At 33.0% G+C, this 24277-nt stretch overlaps 1 protein-coding gene across 18 annotated transcripts in view; it reads right to left on the bottom strand.

Annotated features, from left to right (window-relative positions):
- The window catches only part of C2CD5 (C2 calcium dependent domain containing 5), a 95980-nt gene that overhangs the window by 49514 nt on the left and 22189 nt on the right, over nt 1–24277 (bottom strand). For 6 of the 18 annotated variants that reach the window (XR_010343015.1, XM_064377336.1, XM_064377341.1 and 3 more), the window contains exons 5-11: nt 22345–22440; nt 21219–21374; nt 19906–20104; nt 14481–14632; nt 9742–9827; nt 9059–9091; nt 3422–3530 (exon numbers count right to left, since the gene is read on the bottom strand). Coding sequence is in view for 17 of the 18 variants with exons in the window: in XM_064377336.1 (XP_064233406.1) it covers nt 3422–3530; nt 9059–9091; nt 9742–9827; nt 14481–14632; nt 19906–20104; nt 21219–21374; nt 22345–22440 (831 nt within the window). In the remaining variant the exon portion in view is untranslated. Of the gene's footprint in view, nt 1–3421; nt 3531–9058; nt 9092–9741; nt 9828–11409; nt 11602–14480; nt 14633–15611; nt 15737–19905; nt 20105–21218; nt 21375–22344; nt 22441–24277 lie in introns of all 18 variants that reach the window. The other 12 variants (XM_064377342.1, XM_064377340.1, XM_064377344.1 and 9 more) reach the window with 4 other exon arrangements.

Here is a 24277-nt window from a genome sequence, read left to right on the forward strand (position 1 = left end):
AAAACCACTCCATTCTTTCCCTTGTCATAGTCACCTGTTTGCTCAATATTTACCAAAGGAGGGTGGTTCTTTAAAAAAGCCTCCAAAATAATAATCCATAGTTAGCAGGTGGTAGTGGTTTTAAAATAAGATTTTTTTCCCTTCTATACTGAGAATGAAACAAAAATTTCCCATATTCACTAGTCAAAAAATAGCTGCAAAATTCATTTGAGAATGCAAACACGGCATTTTTAACATTAGCACATGCATCTCAATCCACTGTTAAGTTTCTCTCAGCAGAGTAACTCAGTGTCACAAAATTAAAACATCATCATTAGAGTAGATGTTAATCTAGAGTTTTAAGATTCACCTTTTCTTCAATATATTAAAATTTCTTCATAAATAATTACTTAAGAGGCCTGGAGATTAGTAAATGTTCTTAAGAAAATGTTGCTTTTTAGTGCATAATACATAAAAGAAGCTGAAGAATGTGACATTTTACTTTATTTTTTAAAATGGTGTCTCCCTCTGTCACACAGGCTAGAGTACAGTGGCACAATCTTGGCTCACTGCAACCTCCATCTCTAGGGTTCAAGTGATCCTCCTGCCTCAGCCTCCCAAGTAGATAGGATCACAGACATGTGCCACCACGCCCAGCTAATTTTTGTATTTTTGGTAGACAGAGGGATTCACCATGCCACCCAGGCTGGTCTGGAACTCCTGAGTTCAAGTGATCTGCCCACCTTGGCCAGCCAAAATGCTGGGATTACAGGTGCAAGCCACTGTGCCCAGTCAGAATGTAATACTTTAAATCAAAATAATATAATATTGGAACCATTAGAATAATTATATGTATTTAACTAAAAATAAAACAAAATGAAAATGTAACTCATACACCATTGAAAGCACTTATATGTATGTCCATGATCTTTTGGGAAATAATCCATTAATAACTGAGAATTTCTACATGTAAACTGAAAAAATGCTCTGAACTGGGAGGAAAGGAAGAGAATGGGTGAGCTGGTAATTATAATACACAAAATACATTCCGTAATAAGAATTATTATTTTCTTCCCTTGGGATTAGATTCTTACATTTCTTGCAAAGTTAGCATGAACGGGCAGGTAAAATAAACCCCAAAATGCAATTAGTTTTTTTTTTTTTTTAAGTAGTAACATTTTAAATACAACTCTCTACCTTATATTTAAGTAAATTTCATTTGTTCTCCCAGACTCTATACCTTACTCAGAGTACATGGAAGCAACAAAATAAAATTTAAAAAAATTTTTTTTTTTTTTTTAGAGACAAGAGTCTCACTCCATCGCCTGGGCTGGAGTATAGTGGCACAATCTCAGCTCACTGCAACCTCTGCTTCCAGGGTTCAAGCAATTTTCCTGTCTCAGCCTCCCAAGTAGCTGGGACGACAGCCGCCTGCTACCACGCCTGGCTAATTTTTATATTTTTTAGTAGAAACAGGGTTTCACCTTGTTGGTCAGGCTGGTCTCAAACTCCTGACCTCAGGTGATCCACCCACCTCGGCCTCCCAAAGTGCTGGGATTACAGGCATGAGCCACCACACCTGGCCCAAAATGTTTTTCAATAAGCAGAAGATATCACCAGTAATTAAATATATTCCTGAAACCATGTTTCTAACTATCAGATCAGTGGGTGCCATATATTAGAATATTTGAGTCAATGGTCCATAGAAACACAGGTAACTAGCCTTGGGTCACAAGGTTGATGTCAGGTATCTTAACTGAGTACTTCCTTGCATTTTCCAAATAATTCAAGTTCCTTAACACAAAGATGTAGAATTTGGCATAGTCTTCAAGATCCCAATATGTTAAACTGGCATCAGTCTGAATTTTTCTTTAAGTACTGTACACAAATACTACAATAAACATCTTATATTGTCCACAAAAATAAGAAACGGGAGAAAAAAGACTAAAGAAGGAAAAAAAAAAAAAGAGAAAACCAGTGCTTAAAAGATGTATTTGCCCAGCTTTAGAGTTAAATAATCCTGACTTGCACTCTTTTTCTGAAATCTCATTCAGGGTCCAGAGAATTCTAGTCTTCTCTGTAATAAACTCAAATGACATCAAACTACAAGGCATAAATTAAACTTTGAAAAAATGTTAAAGAATAATAACACTCTGTATTCTCAAAAATAGTCATTATCTACAATGTTTTGGTCCAATAACTTCAAAGCATTTTACTCTTCTTTTTGTAGCTGTCAATACAAGTCTCACAAAGAGATTACTAGATGTGACAATTTAAAATTTTCAAAAAATACATATGTATATATGCCAAATAAGAATACTAACATAACTTCAGGTTTAACGTATGTTGATTGAGCATCTAGTCAATGAGAAATGCAAGAACACATTCCATATGGAAAGTTCCCACTATCTATCATGCTTGTTTTACACGGAGAAAAATCACCAGAGTATTTCTGATCCAAGGGCCTGAATCCACTGGGACTTTCATTCCTACTTGCTGTTGTAATTATGGTCCTATATTTTAAAGAAGTGAGCTACTATGCTTACTGGTTTGCTTAAACAGAACAAATAGCTACATAAAAGAAACTGTGGGACCGATGTTGGTTGGTCTGTTTTTCAGTTCTTAGATACTCTACACAATGTTTACAGTTACTTTGTTGCCCAGGCTGGATTCCACCAATGACAGAGTGGAATCCCAGCACAGTGCTGGGATCTGGGTTCTATGTCTCCTGAGGGCTGCCTGGGCAGGCTGGAGGGGACAGATGGCCGTGGTCTAAGACAGTGTGTTCAAGTTACACAATGAGCTCTAAGAAATGACAGCTCCAGTCGCCTGCTCAGGAAGAGGGTCTTTGACCCATAGACTCATCTGGTTCCCTCTGCTACCAATCTGTTATGACACCCACAGTGTTTACATAGGTCTCGTTGTGTTGCCCAGGCTGTTGCCCAAGTATGTTGCCCTGGGCTCAAGCAATCCTCTTGCTCCAGCCTCATGAGTAGCTGGGACTACAGGCACATGCTACTGTGCCCAGCTTTACAATTATATTTTTTTCAATACCTATTTTAGGAACAAGGAAATTAGGTAGTCTATAAAGAGCTACTGCTAATGAAAAGAATTAACATCTTAAACTAATGGCCATAACAGTCAACTTATAAATTTTTTATCTCCCCTGGGTCAAAGCAAATAGCTGATAAAAGTTATTTAAGGATTTCCTTAAAATGATACTGTGACCAAAAATAAACCAAGATTTGTTTTTTACAGAAAAGTAACTAAAATATCCTTTAGATTGATTATTTATAATTAAGATTACTACAAATATATTTAAGTAACATGCTAGTTTATACTTTCCTCTTTTCAGATACATTTGGCTTTAAAAATTCATAAACATCAATTTTAGTAACCACAGTTTAAATAAAGGAAACATTGAAACTTTTTAAGAACATACCAGGATTGTGGATACGATCCAAAAGCTTCACAGAACGTGCACTGACTACACCCCCAACGTGTACAAGGAATCCAGGAGGAAACGCCGTCAAGGTAAAAAATGGAAATTCCTAGTGAAAAGAATAGGGGAAAAATACAACTCACCGGGTGTAAAGTGTAAAAAAATTGCTTATTAAAAAGCTTGTCATAAGCAAATGTATTACATCTCTTGAAATAAAAGGCCACCCATTATATATTACACACGCTTTGTAATTAAAAGTTTTATTAAATGTTTAGAGTTCTAAATCCATTTTCCCATATATACAATGTTATACAGAATCCAAAGACCCATTTCATCAGTTCTCAATGAGGGAAAAAAAAGAGCGTTCTTTCAATTTATTTGAAACACATTCTTCCTTCCTCTCAATCTCCAACTCTGATTCAACTTCTCAATGAGATGAGGAAACTACCCTATCCCTATACCCCATTATCTATTTCTCAGTGGTGTAGACATCCCCTTCACATGAAAACCTAATCTAAGATACTGGTAAAGATGCTAAAAACCTGGGGCCAAGAGACCTAAATGAAAGTGGGACTAAGGGAGGGTAAGTGAGAGGATAAGTAGTGTGGGTTAAGAGAAAGAGGATAGGGGCAAGTATCAAGTTGAGGTGGGTAGAGAATCACTGTGTGAAGTTATTTACTCTCCTTACTCTATCAACGCCATGGTGGCAGGAACAAATGCAAGTGCATAAAGGTATATTAAGGAAAGGTGAAAGGTATATAGATAACAGCTAGGGAGAGAATAAAATTCCACAAGTTCTTGAATGCTTTATTCCCCTTCTCTCTCAAAGACATGAAATTCATCAACTTAGAGATAAAGAGAAACACAACAAAGAGAAATGGAAAAGCCAAGAAAGGAAATTCATTGAAATAGCACCCAATAAGGAAAGGGAGCTACTGTGAAAACATGGAGGCCCCTCACATTTACATACTGGATGCAAGTAAGGAAAATTTGATGTTTGACCTATCTGGCTCCAAGATTAATGTACCTCACTTAACTGAATCACTTACCACTAGCCTCAGCTATTTTGGACATAATTGAGAAAAACAAGCAAACAGGGCTCTCAACAGTCAAAAGAACTGTTACAGTCTCAAGCACTAGAGCTCACATACTTTATTCATAGCAGATTCCCACAGATCATATTCATACTATAATATTATAGTAGTTACAAATATGTATCTTAAGAACATACAATTCTAAAATTTATCATGATCTTATTTTCAAGACCACCACAGATTAAATGCAACAAAAAAAAAAGCTGGTAAAGAGACACAGAATACTACCAGAAGCAGGCACATTAAAAGCAGCAAGAATTATTCACTGGCTGCTTCAAGCATGGAGAATACAAACTCACAAAAGCAGAATCACAAAGCACAGCAACTTGGAATCATTTAGCACAAAAGCAATCAGTCCTGCACACCTCAGTAACCCATGAAGGTTGAGTATAAACAAGTATGTGTTTGTGTGTGTGTGTGTGTGTGTGTGTATACACACACATATTTAGAAATAAATTCAGTTCAAATTTAGAAGTAATCTTTAAACAAGAGAAAGAAAAATCTAGGCTATATAGGAAAAAAGGGCAAAAAACTAGTCTATGAAAGTGGTTAGGTTTGGCTCAGGAGACAGGTAGAGGAACAATAAGGAAGAGGATGGAAGGAGAATATGTCACTTATAATAAATGTATTACAATATGTTTAGTCAAAATGCATCCTTATTTCCATTTAAACTTTTTTTTCTGCCCTCAAAGTTTTATTTCTGGAAACCTAATAAAAATTGTACAAACTAGAAGATTACCTCATAATAATTCATATTTATTGTTAGGAAATCTGAATGTAAATGAAGTTTTGAATCATAAAAATATGTGAATGGATTTATTCCTAGGTACAGCACATATGGGGTAATTACACAACAAATATTAAGTGTTAAAAAATTTGGGAAAACAGTTTGGTAATCACAGAGCAAGTCCATTTGAACTTTGTAAATATGAGTTTTAAATGAGAAACATATAGGTGAGCTTATATTATTAGTAATGTATGAGATCTTTCAGATTTGTTTTTTTCAGTGTTAGGATCACTTAAATTTTAATATTTCCTCAAACTATCTGAGGCATGTGGTGGTCTCAAAGAATTAAAAAAATCGCTTTATATGTAATCTTTATACTTAAATCTTTTAAATATCTAGGCAAGAGCCACTGAAAATAACATTTTTGTAAGTTAAATGGAAGACAGTACTTCCTTCTTCCTTCTAAAAGAAAGAAAATAGGTAAATTATATATTAGAAAATATTTTCATGTAAGATTTTATGTAAGTATGAAAAAATGAAGCTAAATGACTTCTCAATTCAGGGTTCTTTACCCTTCTCCCCCAGGTTTCTTTGTTTGAGATAAAGAAAGGAGGGAAAGCATCATATTGGAGTTGGTCAGAAAGAAGCACACAGGGCAATGGCTGCCCAAAGATGCCACAACCCACTCTGCCGACTTAAACTCTACCTTACAGGTATCAGCACACCAATTCACTTTAAAACACAAAATTTAACCTATAATGAATTAAAATGTCATTTTATTTAGCCAAAATTCCATCTTCATACAATTCTCTCATTAGAAGGGCTACTGCTGAAATCTATAGCAGATTATTAAGTACCTATCATCATCACCATAACTGGCAACCACTGTCAAGTGCTTCTATGTGCCAGGCTCTGTGGCCTATGTTTTATAACCTTTCCCATGAGGGAAGTACTATTATCTTCATTTTTTTATATGAAAAACTGAAGCCAAGAGGGCCTTTTATTCCTAGACTCTTCCTGAGCAACAAACTTTATCATCTGGTTTCACTATCATTTAGAGTTAAGGACTTGATTTTATTACACTTGATGAATTTATAGACTTTTCTTCTGTGTAAAAGAATAGCTTCTGCTGGGTGCAGTGGCTCATGCCTGTAATCCCTGAACTTGAGGAGGCCAAGGCAAGTGGATCACCTGAGGTCAGGAGTTCATCAGCCTGGTCAACATGGTAAAACCCTGTCTCTACTAAAAATACAAAATTAGCCAGGTGTGATGGCAGGAGCCTGTAATGCCAGCTACTCAGGAGGCTGAGGCAGGAGAATCGCTTGAATCCAGGAGGTGGAGGATGCGGTTAGCCAAGACTGTGCTACTGCGCTCCAGCCTGGACAACAAGAGCAAAACTTCATTTCAAAAAGAAAAACAAAAAGAAAAGCTTCCTTAAGATCAGCCCAAGCACACCCTGCTTTCAATGCCTAGATGTGAATTTCAGGAACTGCAGAAGAAACTTTCTCCAGAAAGTCTTCATATTTAAAGCAGCTTTCCCTGTGGTACCTACATAAACTTTACATGCTGATGCTTTGTCATAAGCCAAGGGCAGGCAGCATAAAAATATTTAATAGTGTGTGCTCAAAGACAGGGTAGTTGAAAAATCATCAGAGCACAATGGGAGTATTCTTTTAAAAAGAGATTCAAATAGGATTTTTCTTGGGGATACTTACATAGTTAATTCTTCAAATCAAATACTCTTTTTATTATTGTGAAAGACCAAACTTTCTAGGTATAAAATCCCTAAAAGATTTCTACCATGATTTATTGTACAATTTTACTCCCACTTCTGAAAAGATCAAAATTCTCCAAGAGTTTACTTTATATCAATATTTCCCAAAGTATGTTCCTCACTAACAGGTATTTTAAAAGAAAAGTTCTATGGCAGAATATATTTAGGAAATGCTAAGTTAAACTAAGTTAACTAGGTTTATTTGCTGAAGGAACTAAAAAAAGTACTTCCATGTTTTCTCACAGGTAAAATAAGAGTCTTATTGAAAAACAAATCTGGCTGAGCACGGTGGCTCACGTCTGTAATCCCCACACTCTGAGAAGCTGAGATGGGAGGGTCTCTTGAGCACAGGAGTTTGAAACCAGCCTGGGCATTATAGTGAGAGCCTCTCTTCTAATTAATTAAATATCTATTTACTTTACGTCAAAAAATTCATAGGTGGAACGTAAATCTAAATAAAACTTTTATCTCTATTTCTCATCTCCCAAAAACCTGGCAACTATTGCCAATATTTTGTCAACTTTTTTTTAATGTTTCTGTTTAATCTTAAGAACTACTACTTGAATCATCTGTAAAAGAGATTGGGCAAATAAAGTTTATCTTTCCTCAAGAAAAAAAAAGCCATACAATTGATTAAGGGTGGTTTACCAAGGCATAAAAATGAAAATTAAAGAAATAAATATAAAACATCACATAAGTAGATCATGTCAATGACATAATCTAGTGTTCAGGCTGGCAGAATTAAATCATATCTCAACACATAAGGGGAGAATTCTTCATACTCCTTGTTTTTCCCAAAACAAAAGCCATACTAACGGCAGTCACGAGTGAATAGGAAAGCCAAAGATGGTAATGCTTTTGCTGCTTACCTAAGAACAGTTACTTAAGTAAGTTAGACAATGTAGACGTACTGCCAACTCAGGACTGACAAAGTTGTAAATGAAAACTATAGTTCTCTACGTCGTTGCTGTTAATTCCATGAAGATTATTTAGTAATCTATCTCCAATGTGTAAATGTGTCTGAAATTTTAAGAATGTTTAAATGCATATTTGAAAACACAAATTTTATCCAAACTAAATTCAAAATGCTTTTCACTGATTAATATTTTTTTCTCTTAAAGTGAGATGGTTTTTAAAGATTCTTGGTACAGGTAGTAAAGTCAAGGGTACATATCCAAGTAAAATCGTATTATATCGAATTTCAAGGGAACCCACATTTTTCTGTTGATGTGAATTCCAGAATGGTAATTTGATTACAAAAAAATCATATTCCTACTGTGAAAAACTCTGTAGAGAACATAAAAATGGGACAGGTAAAGAGGTAAGAGCATTCTGGCCTAAAAAAATGATAAGCAGACACACACACCTTCACTCTGACACTCTTCAACATTTTCAGTCTTTTGTTACATTTGGTTTTAATAGTTGATTTGAATGTGTAGGTGGGCCTTTTGGTGGCAGTTGTAGGTTTGCCTGCAAGGTGCGAGAGTAGCTGAAAGGTAACTGATGCTTATATAGGGCACGAAGCAAAAAATGAGCCAAAGTCTCATCATTGCTTAGTTCAGCTCTGCTCTCTCCAGCCTTGTCTAGGTAAACAGTGCATATACAGATACTGTCAGCATAAGGAGGGAAAAGTCTAGAAAAATAAATTGTACCAACCTCTAGAGGAGAAATACCTTTATTTTATGAAATGTATCCTTTTACAGGTATTTACTCTTTCACTTTTTTTCCCTCAAATGCTAGTGTAATACAGAACATGTAAAAGAAAACTCTGTAAATGCTTATAGCTTCCAAATCAGACGTAATGAAAGCTATAGAACTGTCTTAAAATTATTGACATGACATAACCATGCACCATATTAGTTAGTAGAAAAAAGAACATGAGCCTCACGTGCTACTAAATTAAAAAAAGAACTTTACATTATGAAAAGAAAAAAGCTGTCAATATTTGCTAAAAGCTTAAATAAAACTTAAATGACCAAGATTAAAACTAGAAAAGCTTTCAATACAAGAAATAGGCTCTCACACATTTTTCAGAAACATACCCGCCTTCTACAGAACCTATGAGGTGATCCTCCCTTAGCAATGAAGTTTATTTAAAAGAAAAGAGAGAGAGAAATCATCCAAAAACTGTAACTGCTTATTTTCCTAATCAACAAATATAACTAAATATTAAACTTACAATAACTAAAATAGATGCATTACACTGAATAACCACATTATTTATTTTTTTAGATACTGCAGTGAATGCAACCATATTATTTGTATTAATCTTTAGAAATACAGAATCTGGACATTTTTTATTCCTAAGAGATTGGTCAATGATAAAAGTAATTTCAGCGAATAAATATATTAATATACTAAGGAATTATTTTAAAAATAATAAAATCCTACTGGAATATTTTTTTCTGCAAAAATGTTTACCATCTCCTTTCCAATAATAAATGTAATGGAAAATGACTTCAGCATTCAATAGGTATTCTGAAAAATAGTATTTCTGATAAAAGATTGGAGGACAAAACAAAAATTTTTATATAATTATTCCAAATCAAAAGTAGTTATGTATAAACAAATTACTTTGATACCTTAACTACATTTTGGACTTCAAAACTGCAATATTATAGATATGTAATCAAAACAGTTCATGAAAGCATGTAAATACATGGAAGCATAAGATAACAAAGTCATATTCACAGTGTAAGAATATAGAATATCAAGTGAATCTTACCCTCTGTTCCAATGCTGATTGAGTCTGTTGTCTTAAAAGAGCTTTAAATGGCCCCCCTTCTTTTCCAGCACTACCACTTCCCATTCCTACAGAACATCAGTACATAAATAACAACCAAAAAAAAAAACAACTATAGAAACAAAGTTTAATTGCATTCATCTTCATAAACGTCATGAGTAGAAATATGATAAAATGATCAAAACATTTAAAGCACTGGAGATGACAACTAAAGCACATATTTAACTCTATTTTTATCCACAAACTTTTCTACAGATGCAAGATGTCAGAGTCCTACTGACCACAGCTAGTTTGGGACTTAATTTTTTTCTGAAGATTATAAAAAAAATTATGTTAAGGTGATGAATCTTTGCAAAACATTCCACTTTAAAAGCTGACTCATAATTTAAAAAATCAAGATAAAAACATTACTAAGCTAACAATTTAAGAATACTAAAAAATGAGAAATATTAAATGTCTGATTAAATGTAAATAGAGACAAAAGCAATACCTGTGCTCACTTAAAATATTCCAAAATTCTCTAAAAAGCATAAAATTTAGGTGATTTTGAAATAAAGTCAAATCTATTTTCTTGTAACTTCCCATTTCTAAACATATCATGACAAAACAGTAATTTCATACTTGTCAATGCTCATTCACAAAAATCAACATAAAATTTTTTAAAATAAACAAAAAACCACAGACATGTAATAGATACATCACAAATGTACACAGTAATGGATGAAAGAATTATCTTTCCCAAGCTCTTAGATGTATTTTTTAAGGCTTAATTTTAAATTTCTTTCCCTACCTTATTTTATTGTTCTGACCACACTAATAGATCAACTATTATCAAAGAATCATAGAAAGCAAGGGGACAGGTAAGAAGCCAGTGCTCTACAGACTAGAATTAATCCCATCCCTTTCAAAATTGAAGATGCATACAGCCAAATTTATTACAATGACTTAAAAAGGAACCAATTAACTTTTACATTTTTAGCTGTTCTTGGATAAGGAAACAAAGGTTAGCATGTGTATAGTCCCACTCTGTTCTTAAAAACAAAAAAAAATGGTTTTTCTTAAAGTAACCTGAACATTATTTTTAGAGACTATACAATACTAAACATAGAAATGAAACTAAGATCTTTATATGAAGCATATTAAAAGCCAGAAAATAAAATGTAAATTTGTAGTGATAAGTGAAATATCAGAAAATATAGCAGAAAAATTTAATAATTAATGCAACAGACAGAAAAAAAAGATAATCAAAGAATATCACCAAAATTAGACTTAAACTGATTCAAACAGAATAATTTATTAATGTAATCGTATGGTTTAGCAACATGATGATAAATGTCCAATGTGAATGGAGTTGGTATGAAGGAAAAGAAAGTAAAGCATCTAAAACAGAAACTCTAGTAATAAGAACCTAATAATATTGTAAATATCCAGATCTATGTCCTTAGACATGTAATTTTTTAAATATATAATTTGGTAGAATACTCATTATTAGCCATCAAGTAATCCTCGATTATATCCTTATATTTCCAATTGTTTAACTCCGTCTACCAGTAAGAAAAATAATAGAAATGCATCTTGTATAAAATACCCAATAATTCTTTATAGCATGAAAAATAAAGGGATTAAAAAGCTGACATAATGTGATCCTACCAGAAGCAGCCAGGAACAGCTCTTCACTGAAAGAAACACTTTTCCTCAGAACTGGGCTGACAAGGCTAGAATGATGAGGGATAAGGCTAGATTCCGAGAGGAGGAGACAGGACTTTTTAAGATGAAGGGAACCACAAGAGAGAGAGGGGGAGCTGGGACACAGGTAAATCCTAGGTCCCTGTGGGTAAGGTGCTGTGGAGGAAAGTAGCAGAGAAAAGATGCAGATTCAGAAGATGATCAGAAAATGCAGGCTAAGGAAAGCAATGATGAGGCAAAATATAACAGTAAAAATGAACTTTAAAATGCATAGACAAATTACACTAGGCAAATAAAAAGTCACTAGCAAGACCATCTATCCCACGTAATGTAAATAAAAGGCATAGTCTAAAACTTAACAAAACCTTTACAAACTTCACATTCATTAAAATTTTTTAAATCACTAACTTAGGATTTTATGTGATTCTAGTAAATTTTAATTGACTTCTTCAAAATACTTAACTTGCCTGCCCTTTGGGCTTAAGAATTTAAAATTAAAATGTACCACATTTTCAAATTTTTAGAGCCAGAACTTGATGCCTAAAATATAAACACTTATTTAAAGTGATAAAAATACAGTACTTCAAATGTTACTAACTAAAAGACAGCATTTATGGGCACTTTAATTGAATATCCATAAAAAAATACTCAGTATTGGATTAGGAAGACAGTTGTCAGTATTAATTTTAACTTATTTCTGTCCAGTTTTAAGATGTATATTAGTACTTTTCTTTCCTCTAAAATGTTTAATACTTTACTCTGATCATAGTATTATTTGCATTTACACTTTATTCTGATCATAGCATTATTTGCATTTACAGAGATATAAGTACCCTAAGGGTCAAATACCCTCTATAAAAACTATACATAGTCAAAAGCCTGGCTAAAAATAAATTAGCTAAAATCAGGTGTTAAATCAATATTCTAACACTAGTAAATCTAAAATTCAACTCCTGTTAAATACTTGGGAAACATATAAAAATAAAACCTTGTAAATGTAAACAATTAGTATCTACGGAAATAAATATAAAATTTTTTAAACGAAGAGACCTACCAGAAAAAACATAATAAATAGCTTTAACTACAAAAAGAAAAAAAAAAAATTCTCAGTCTAAATTTTATTAACTTTATTCTGCTTTTGGATTCCCAAATAAATCATAATCAGCTTATCTCCATAATTTCTCAAGACACGGATTCTACAAATGTAAATTAGAAGGCAGAGAATCAGGAAGTACATGCTGAAATTACAGTTTTCGAATTTTGATAACAATCAGAGTTTTGCTATTTAAAGTCTCCATGAGAAATTGGAGTGCTCCTCCAAACAATTCAGAGATATTTAGAAACTCATAATAAGGCCAAGGGGCTGAAAATTGCTAATATTATATAAATAAACTATGGAAATAATAAATAATTTTAGGGAAAACAAAATTATTTAGAGGTAGCTTATAAATACAGAAATACATGAGAATAATACCCCATTTGTAAATAACATTTTTTAAACTAAAAATTTGGAGCTAGAAGACAAAATACAAAAAGTTCATTGATAAAGCAATTGATTGTCTACTAGAAAGCTAAAAGAAAATAAGTCTGGTTCAGTTAATTTATTACTTGACAATCTTTTAGGCTTGGTCTTTTTGGTGTATTTTAAAAAAAGAAAGAAACAGAAAGATCAAGGAAATGCTTTCCAAACTTTATCTGTGGTATGACAAAAAAAAAAGAAAAAAAAAAGGCCTGGAATATGCAGTCAGTAGACCAAAGTCTCAAAAATATATTTTTTTAAACATTACTCAAATAGTAATGTAAGTCTGTCTTGTCTTGATTGTCATGAGGTTTAAGGAGAGAGTCTCTTACTCTTTATTAAAAAAAAAACTTTTTTCACTACAATCTGGACGGTTCAATTTTTATGGCATAAACTTGATAAGGTGCCAAATTCCAAAGCTATCATTACTATGAAATAACTACGTTATTTGTAGACATTATTCAGAATTACCTAGAAAGATGAAGCTGTTATCTTCAAGAAAATAGGTGTTCATAATTATATTTTATAACTTCATTTATAAAAACAAACTAAATCTATAGGCTTTTAAAAAATTTATCTTTCCTTAGAAGTGGCATTGCTTTGGATTTAGACTTCTTTTCCTTATTTTCACAAAATCTAGAATTGTTACATAAATTTCTTTTCTAACATACAAATAAGGCTATTTAAAAAATATTAATTAAAAATAACAAATAAGTACTAAGTTTTAATCATCTGATGGGAAAACTGTCAGACAAAAATACTGTTTATAAAAATTTCACACCATTAACTATTAAATTTTTAAATTTATTTTAGATTTTTCTGAACAATAATAATTTGGTGATTTAAATAAGTTAATTCTATTCTAAAATGTAAAAATCTAATTTGATTTTTTGTCAACTTTTTAATCATAAAACATATTCATAAAAATCCAGAAATCATTCATCAAAATACAAAAGAAAGATATAAATTTGATAAACAAAAAAATTTAAGAATAAGTAAAAATGCTATTTTCTAACCTAGAAAGACTAGTAAAACCAAACATTTTAAATACCCAGTTAATAGATGTACTCCAATATAACCATTTCAGTGGTTAAGAGTTTTTTCATAATAAAATATTAGAATTATATTCATTAATAGGCAGAAATAATTCAAAAATGCTTATATGCATGAGAAATTTGATTGCAAGCTACTAGTGTTACTTTTTAGTCAAATGTTTAAAGATGTTATTCCTCTTAATTTGAGCATAAAATGAAAAATGTCTATATGCCAAAATATATCTTGGACTTTGATATCTATGCTATCATTAAATCAATAAAATATATCTCCAGACAAGATAATTTCTGAATTATACAAAATTTTCATATTTTAATGGCAGTAACTGAAAATGATCAGTATTCACATATTCTTTTAATTTAAATGCCAAAAACAAGAGAAAAGATTTGGATGGAAAGCTAGTAAGAAATAGAAACAAATTTTTAAAAAAAGAAAAACCAAAAGGTGGGTGGAAGCGCCTTACCAGTTTTGGGTGTCAAACTCAAATCTGTGTCAGAAGAAGAGGACTGTCGACTGTAGGACTTGGAAGGTGAAAAGGAATAGGTTTGGTTTTTCAGAGGGGTTGAGGGTCCTGATGAGTGAGTATTGGGATTGGGATCTTCATTGAAGGGAATCCTGCCAGAAGAAGGTGGAGAAATATTAAGTAATCATGTGCCAAAGGGGTTGACGGGAGGCAGCATGATCCAAACACCAGGAAAGAACTGGGGCAGGGCCAGCAGTCATTTCTTACGTGTGGAGCTGGGAATAAGGCCAAAGACAAGCAATTGCTGTTTAACCATTCATCACTCTCCAGATAAATATTATCTGCATTGAAACAGTTAATAAGCCAAGTGAAAAAGCAAAAAAGCATGAAATGACAGACTAAGAGGGTAAAAAAATATCAAAAGGACAAATCAAAAGAATGTATGACAAAATATTTTCAAATAAACAATGCCGTAAGTTACAAAAGAAAAATGGTAACTACAAATGGTGTGTGTAAATATTCATAATTGTTTTTATATTTGCACACACAATAGATATCCTCAAAATAAAAAAATGTTTCCTTATCCTATAGCAGCAAGAGTGCCACAGCTAAAAACACAGCAGAGAGAAAAATGAACACAACTACACAGAAACATTGCATTTAATGCAGAATAGTTGCTTACCTGTTCTCCAATAGCTCTCTTCCACAGAATGAAACAGAACCTAGTGTAATAGGCTTTATATATAAAGAAAATAAGCAAATTGGAAGCTTTGGCAGTTATTTCATTTAGAATCTAATCATCAATTTTATTTTTAAACAAATGCAGAAATAATTATAAAAATATACATAGGAGGATTCTCCTCAAAATTCATGGTACACATATACAAGATAGGGTTATTTGAAGATCTGTGGAAGAGACTTTGGAAGCTGAAAGGATACCTTTACTTCCATATAGTTAGAGCCTATGTGGCAGCTAAATACAGAAGTTTCTCACTGCAGCTGAACTTTGAGTAAGAAAAGGATGAAGGAAGGACTTGTGGTACCTGCCTACACTACCTGCCTGCCTGCCTCTGCAGCCACTCTGCCTGTGGCCTGCATCTCCCCAGCTCTGGAGTCTGAGCAGTCTCGTACCAGTATAGATGAGAGTGGGAACAGACACAGAGAAGTTCTGAGTAAGTCGTGAGCCAGTAGCAGTGTGAATTGGGCTGTTGTGAGTCGAACGGCATCCATGGCTTGGAGGATGAACCAGCGGAGACCTGAGGGAATTTGTGGTCAAAGTGGAAGAAAAGAAAACAATACATACAACAGATTGCAGAGTTATGTTAAAATAATTTCAAAGGAGCTTTAGTTAGGGAAGAGAACTTATTGTTTTTAATCCCTAGCATGCAAAAGCAAGTTGAAACTGAAAAATAGCTAAATATTAATTTGTTAGGATATAGTCATAATTTTAAAGTATCCAATTAATAAATTAATTATAATTTATTAATTGTGAATAAGAAAACAGCAAGCAGAACAGTCAATGAAATTAAATGAGAACAAGACTAAGATCTGTATTTTAAGTTTCCTTAACATATTTATTATTATTTTTATCACAATAGAACTTACTATGAACTATTTATGGGGAAGGATACCCATAAAAGTAAAAAGTCAAATATAAAGTTCTTATATTACCTTTGAAACTGAGATAAGAATAGCTGACATAATTAATTACATTCTCTATAAAGAAAGTTAAATAACTATATCTGTCTAGGCTAATAAGACAGGAGTACTTAAGAATATGAAAGATGACCGCATAAAGAGAAATGAGTGAACTGAATGGATGTATGCAGATAAACATGTTCCAGTATTTTGATACACCAAATATATAGCTTAAAATCAGGTTACACTGGAAACAAAACAAGGAGACCATGCTTTTAAAGACATCTTCATAAAGTAATGTCAATAATTTTGGCCCTCATACAGAATGTTATATAAACTATATTCCAAATCAAAATTTTGTAAGTTATCAACTTACGTCCTATAATAAACCATATCTATGTGTGTGTATATTTATACTTAGATCAGTTATATAAGTGTATATTCATAGATAACATTTGAGATTTTTAAGAAAAAGTTTGGCTTAAAGGATTACATTGAATGTTGTAAAAAGGTGTATTATATAAATAAGAATCCTGAATTTCATATTAGCAATTATTTCACTGTGCAATGCCTTTGCTAACACACAATGTGGGTAACAGAATCATATGAATCGTATGTAAGTACGCTCTGAAAAACTATCATTCTCATTTTTTATAATACAAATTAAAGGCAGGCCAAGAGCCCAACTTTGCCTGACTTTTTTTCTTTTCCATTGCTATATTACTGACTGCCCAGGAACATTCCCCAATTCACAATCTGTCAAGGTTCAAACAATTATGATCAAATCATAATTGATCATAATAGTCTTTTCTAAGCTCTACAGACTACTTTCTGAAAATATTACTGATTTTACAATAGGAGAAATTTTTCTGCCTTTGTTGTTAATAGAAATTAAAAAGTATTTACTGTAACTGATAAAAATCAAACAATTCATTGGTGGTCTACTTTTACACAAAAAAATGAATAAGGTTTTGTTTTTGTTTTTATTTCTCCACTGAAGTGAGAAAAAGTATAAGAATTCTCATAAAGAATTAAAAAGTACAAGACTTAAAAAATAAACAATGCTATGGTACTATACACAGGAGAATTTGTCTCTTGGTACTTTTTTTTAAGTAGAGAAGCAATAAATTATACTTAAAAGCACTTTCTATTGTCAAGGGAGTTAAGCTGGAAAACACCAAAGGGATTTACAATGTGCATGATACTGAACATCTAAAAGAATAAAACAACCTTAGGAAGTAGAACACACCATTAATATAGTAAAACAAAATGAAAAAAACTAAAATGAACAGTGTAAAATGTTCAAATTATAGCATCAAATTAAAATTCAAATACAGTGGAACATCACCATAATGTATTCTTGGAGTTTTCTGATTCTATCAGTCTCCCTGAATAAAAGGATGCCTCATAATAATATCCTGTGGTGTTTATATTAATATTTCTTTCCAGTCAGTCAGTAACATAATCTAAACTACCTTGTATCAAATTCCTGTCTAGATTCAACAATATTACATGATAATTAAATACCAGAATAGTTATAATCAGCTGAATCATAAAACAGGCTTTGTAATAGAACCCAAATTGCTTCATTATCAAAAATACAATGAAGCCAGTTGAAATAAAACAGCCTGAGTATTGAGGAGTTTTTAAAAAATAATTAGTAAGATGCCTTTCAGAAAAATCCTAAGGAAGCAACTTATGTTCATCATGAGGCCATAAGAAGATTAGAAAAGGAGAAAACATATACAATCCCAGAAGGTTTACACTAATAGAACTCTTCCTGAATGCATGCAAAACACATCCCCTTGCTATCCATATTTCATTCTAAGAAACTAACAGTTAACATAGCATTGTCATTCTCTTTCCACTAAGTAACTTACTTAAATTTGCTTAAACTTGCACTTTAATTGCTAGTAAATATTTACTTAAATTTGCTATACAAAGAGGGAAAAAAATCTGAATCCCTCAAAAAGCTAAACCTGCAATCTGACTCTACTGCTGGCAGCTGGCAATTCTCATCTTTCTAGGAGATATTTTAAATGGCATATAAAACAAATTCATTCTTTGACTTATTTAAAATAATTATTTCATATGCCAAGGTGTTTCCAAGTAAAATTAAGCAGTATGTAACACTGTGCTTCCTTTTATGAATAAAATTCAACCCAAACGATTAACAAGCAGCAAAAATAAAATGGCCAAACAAAAAGAATACACTTAGATGAAAATTTCATTTAAAAATGATTGTGAAAAAACACGTTTTTTCAAACTATGATACCTTTCTATTCAACCCCTCCTGACTACTGCTGAACTGGGAAACGTTTTAGGTTTTCTGACTACACAATTCTGACTCCTTGATTATCTAGGCCAAGAGTCCGCAAACTACAGACTGCAGGCTGAATCTATCATGCCATCTGTTTTGTAAATAGTTTACTTGAACATAGCCACACTGTATTCATTTGGATACTGTTTATGCTTGCTTTTGTGCTACAATGACAGTTATGAAGTAGCATCAGCAAAAACTAAATTATTTACCTGTACCATTTGGTCATTCATAGAAAAAGTTTGCCAACCCTTGACTTAAAAGAATCTGTAGATGAGTAGTCCTCAACTAAAGTAATACAGGCATTTAGGATAGAACAAGTCTTTATTGTATAGGGTTGTCCCTTGCTGTGCAGGATAATCAGCCTCTCTAGTCCCCAACAGGACCTAGCCCCCTAATCATTATGACAGAAAAATCTTTTTCCAAATATTCTGTGTTGACAGTCACCACCACCATCAAGTTGAAAACCTCTGCCTCTGACACAATGATGACACACACACACAGGCCAAATCAAGCCAAGAGAAGTGTTTTGCAGGATCACACATAGTTTTTCTAAAATGTATGACTCTAAATTTCTTTAGATTCAGGATCAGCAAACTCCTTTTTTTGTAAATAAACACAAGAGACTGTATGGGCAGAACCTAAAATACTGGCCTTTCACAGAAAAAGTTTGCCAACCTTGTCTTTACAGATGGTAATATACCCTATTTAATTGCACCCAGTTAGATTATTTATACAAACTGCCTGGCCTCCAGACATTTGAGTTTAAGACTTATGCACAAATCAATTTTTTCTGCTTTATATACTTACTATGTGGCTGTTAATAAGCATAACTGGATTGTCTGGTAGAGGGTTTTAAGCATTCCTCAGAAAATAAAATGCCACACAATGCATGAATATTCATTTTATGCTTTATATGTACAGTGTCTTAATATCTGGAATAAGTTTAATTTTATATTACTTAATTTTAGTTTCATATTGAGATGGTATAGGTCACGCACAGTGGCTCACACCTGTAAATTCCAGCATTTTAGGGTCAAGGCAGATGGATCACTAGAGCCCAGGAGTTTGAGACCAGCCTGGGCAACACAGTGAAACCCCATCTCTACTAAAAAAACAAAAATTAGCTGGGTGTGGTGGTACCACTGTAGTCCCAGCTATTCAGGAGGCTGAGGTGGGAGGATCACCTGAGCCTGGGAGGTAGAGGCTGCAGTGAGCCAAGACTGTGCCACTGCACTCCAGTCTGGGCAACAAAGCAAACCCCTGTCAAAAAAAAAAAAAAGACAGTATAAATAAAATATTAGAATATTTAAATATTTTTAAGTTTAAATTTTGACAGTCATTGCCAATAAAAATCATCACAGAGTAAATGCTGAACAACCCTACTGAAATGTTTCAAATCAAATGAAAATGCATAGATAAAAGATAAAAATCTTGGCAAGAACAATTTCATTGATTCATACTTACTCCTTCATTTCTTTGGATGGGGAATTACATGCAGGAAGGAATGCTGCTGGGCTACTTAATTTATCCAGAGTACACGCCGTTCCTATGGCTCGTACCACTAACCCAGACTCGCCCTCCAGATCAAAACACTGTAAGTACCCCACAACTGCATTTCCTCTCATTTCAAGTACTTTCAAGCCAATCTTCCTCTGCAGTTCACCTACAAAAAAGGGAAATCTCATTCTTGCTTCGTATCTTTACATTATATACTATAAGACTGGATATGGTAGCGGTAAAAAAAAAAAAAAAAAAGTCCAAGAAAATCACAGATTTTCAGAACTTGAAGGAAACCTAAAAGATAATCTGGTCCAGCCTCCTACTTTTGGGGAGGTAAGATATTATTAGCTACATTTTATAGAAGTGGCAAGTAAGGTTCACCCACTCATGCATTCATTTACCAAACAATTTTGGCTCTGTACTACATGCTGGTATTTTTCTTTTCTTCTAAGTGCTAAAGATATAGGGGTGAATGAGAAAGAGAAAGCTCAAATCTAGTGGATTTTACATACTGGTGGGGTAAACAGATAAAAAACAAGTAAACATATATTAATATCACACACAGAGAAAATATATCATACAAACATAATCTATAAAATATAGAACATAATTCTATTACAATATAGCATAATTATAAAATATATACTTATACAGCACAAATATATAGAATAAAAACAAATATAAATATTTATTATATAAATATAACATTGATACTTTGTGTAAAATATATGCATGCATATATATTCACATATATACACATATAAACATTAATATAAACTTTAAAACGGTAAGTGCATTTTTCAAAGAAAAATATAAAAAGGGAATGAGATCAGAGGGGCAGGGAAAGTGGTTGAAGGGATAGCGGGACCTACAGTACCCAGGGAAGAACTGTGAAAAGGCAACATTTGAATAGAAAGAATGAGAGATAGAGGGAGGTGATTTGCTTAAGCTCTGACAAATAAATGGTAGATGGAGGAAAACTAGAATCCAGGTTCCCACTCAGGGTTCCTTCCTTAACCCCGTTGCTCAGGGCTCTTTCCACTACACTACCTCATCAACACAATTTCCTTTTACTAAAAGCTTCTGATTCACATTTCCACTTGTTAAAAGAGGGCAATCCAAGTGTGTTCAGGAAGACTGGGCCAGGGGAAGGCATTTAGTCACTTATAATTCATAGCCTTCATTGTAAAATTTGAGGTGGCATGACAAAGGAAAGTGAAAAATTTAGGAAAGTATTAAATTGGTCAGTAATAAAGTTTTGTTTTTTTTTTAAATACCTGACATTAACGAAATGAGTCTCTGTCTGGCCTCATTTGACGCCCTTGGTGTGCGAATTCGATCAATCCACTGATATTCTGGGTCTTCATTGACCACAAGTTCTTCTACAAATCCATGAATTATCACAGCTCTATAGCACTTTGGAATAGATGTTGCTGTTAAAACAATTATTATGCTTCTGTTTATCGAAAGGTAAAACTGAATTTTTAAAAAATGTACATCTCAGTTTTCTGACCTTTAGATACATAATAGAAGAACATCTTTTACTATAATATTCTCAATGTAATTATAATAATACTTCTAATAAGTCTTCTAAGATCTATTTTATTCTTAGAAATAATCATTTTCTTCCATGAGGCCTCTCACCTTTCTCATGTAAGTAAATATGAATTGTATTTGCGGAAAACAGCTATAGACAACCTTAAATAGAATTCAATACAAAGTTTAAAAAAATCAAAATTAAAGTCAACTAGCTAATTATTATATAAATAGGTAGAAAGCAGATAATGATTTTTTTAAATCTTTCATTATTCAAAACCCTTTATAAAAGTACTTCTGTATACCACAAAGCAGTTACAAAAATCAAACCACTGCCTTTCTGACATAACCTGAGGAGTCAAGTTCAAATTCAAAAAAGAGAGAACCTGATACATCTGTACCAAATTAGTCTCTTAAAATAAACATTTGTGCACTGACGCTAACTCAACTACTTAGAGATTTCAATTCTACTATTGCAGATCGGCTGTGAGTAATCCGGACCTGCCCATTTCAGACTCACACATTTCAAGGAGTTCTCTAGACTCAATACCCATAGAAGCCTGTGTCATTTAGGATAGCACCATAGTACTTAGCCATAGTGTTCTGCTCCTTTCTTTCAGTGTTCTATACTATAGTAAAATGTCACTGGATTTTTCTAATGAAAATTTATATAAATTTTCAAAAATTAGACACCATTTATACTCAAATCAGAACTATCGTAACTATTTCTAGAAAATTAACAATTTTCTCTTTGTCATTAAAACCAAGAATAATACCTTTTCTACTTGCTTTCTGAAATGTTAATTTCATTTCTCATATTTTACAGTTATTACATTTCCTGTTGAGTAATAGAATGTATTTACTTACTGCAAAAGAATTTGACACCACATGATGACTGTCTAAACCGATTTAAATCATTGAAGAGATCTACTTTGACAACTACATTGATTTCCCCACGGATACCTACAAATTTAAAAAGAAAATCAAGTTTCTACCTTAAGAAAGTAATGTACAATTAAATAATGAAGCAAGTTAATGGTAAATAATGATTTTAAAATATAATGATTTAACTTACAACTTTTTGAACTTTAACATGGTACAAAACCATTCTATTTTTCACTTTCAGTCCAGAATTCAATGAATTACATGAGATGTTCAATACTTTATTTAAAAAGTAGTCTTTGTTTTAGTTAATTCTGCCAAACTGTAGGCTAATACAAGTGTTCTGTGCACATTTCAGATAGGCTAGGCTAAGCTACAATGTTCGATTGGTTACGTGTATTAAATGCATTTTCAACTTAAGATGAGTTTATCTGGAAATAATCCCATCATAAATCAAGGCACAACATATTGATTATAATAGTAATGCCAGCCTTGTTTCCTAATTATTTTATTCTCAGTAGTTTCTGTATATTTTCTGAAGCCTAACATGTATGCATTAGAAAATGAATAATTTTCATTTTCACCACAAGTCTCCACTTTGACCCAAGACTAATCAGAAAAGAGTCCAATTTAAATTGAAGATGACAATAATGATTATGGTGACAAGATTTGCTGAGCACTGACAGAGGATGTACTAAATGCTTTATATTTGTATCTCACAGTGATCACATCAACCCAATAAGGTAATTTCTGTAGTAGTATCATCCCCATTTTACGAAGAAAGAAATTAATATTTAATTAATAAAAGTTAAAAACTTTTCATAGTGTCAATAGCTGTTAAGTGGCAGGTCCAGGATTAAAATTCAGATCTTTATGATCTCAGATTATATATTTTTAACAATTAATGCAAGAATCTGATTTAAAACAAAAGAAGTTGTATTCATCTCAATGAATACAAGTTAAAAGTAAGCTAACTAAAAAATTCCAAGCCAGGAGTAGTGGCTCATGCCTGTAATCTCAGCACTTTGGGAGGCAAGGCAGGAGGACAGCTTTGAGACCAGTGTGGGCAACACAGTGAGATCCTGTCTCTATTAAAAAAAATTAATTAATTAAATAAATTCCAAGAATAAGGGTTTTCAAAACATGCTCTGATAAATAAGAATGACCCAGCTCTTATCTCTAAACATTTACTGAATATTTTCACTTAACTGTCCTGACTTCATGTCAAATTCATACTTGTGGTGGAAAACCTAAGAAAACTGACTCAATAATTTACCTACTAAAATATTAAGAAAGCAAATCCCAGCACTCTGGGAAGCTGAAGTGAGCGGTTCACTTGAGCTCTGGAGTTAAGACCAGCCTAGCTAATATGGCAAAACCATGTCTCTACAAAAAAATTTAAAAATCAGCCAGGTGTCATGGCATGTGCCTATAATCCCAGCTACCTGGGAGGCAGAGGTGGGAGGATCACTTGGGCCCAGGAGGTCAAGGCTGCAGTGAGCTAAGATTGTGCCACTGCACTCCAGCCTGGGTAACAAAGCAAGATCCTGCCTCAAAAGAAGAAAGAAGAAAGAAAAAATGGAAAGAAAGAAAGGAAAGGACGAAAGAAAGAAAAGAAACAAGAAATAGAGCAAGCAGGCAGTATGAGCCAGGTGCAGTGGCTCACACCTGTAATGCTAACAGTTTGGGAGGCCAAGACAAAAGGACTGCTTGGGCCCAACAGTTCAAGACCAGCCTGGGCAACATGGTAAGACCCCCATCACTACAAAAAGTTAAAAAACAAATTAGCCAGGTTCAGTGGCACACGTCCATGGTCCCAGCTACTCAGGAGGCTGTGGTAGAAGAATCACCAGAGCCCAGGAGCTCAAGGCTGCAGTGACCCATGTTCTTGCCACTGCACTTCAGCCTGGGAAACAGA

This window comes from Aotus nancymaae, unplaced genomic scaffold (genome assembly GCF_030222135.1).
Source record: "Aotus nancymaae isolate 86718 unplaced genomic scaffold, 86718_ANA_hifiasm-v0.15.2.pri h1tg000016l, whole genome shotgun sequence".
In the NCBI taxonomy this organism is placed as follows: domain Eukaryota; kingdom Metazoa; phylum Chordata; class Mammalia; order Primates; family Aotidae; genus Aotus; species Aotus nancymaae.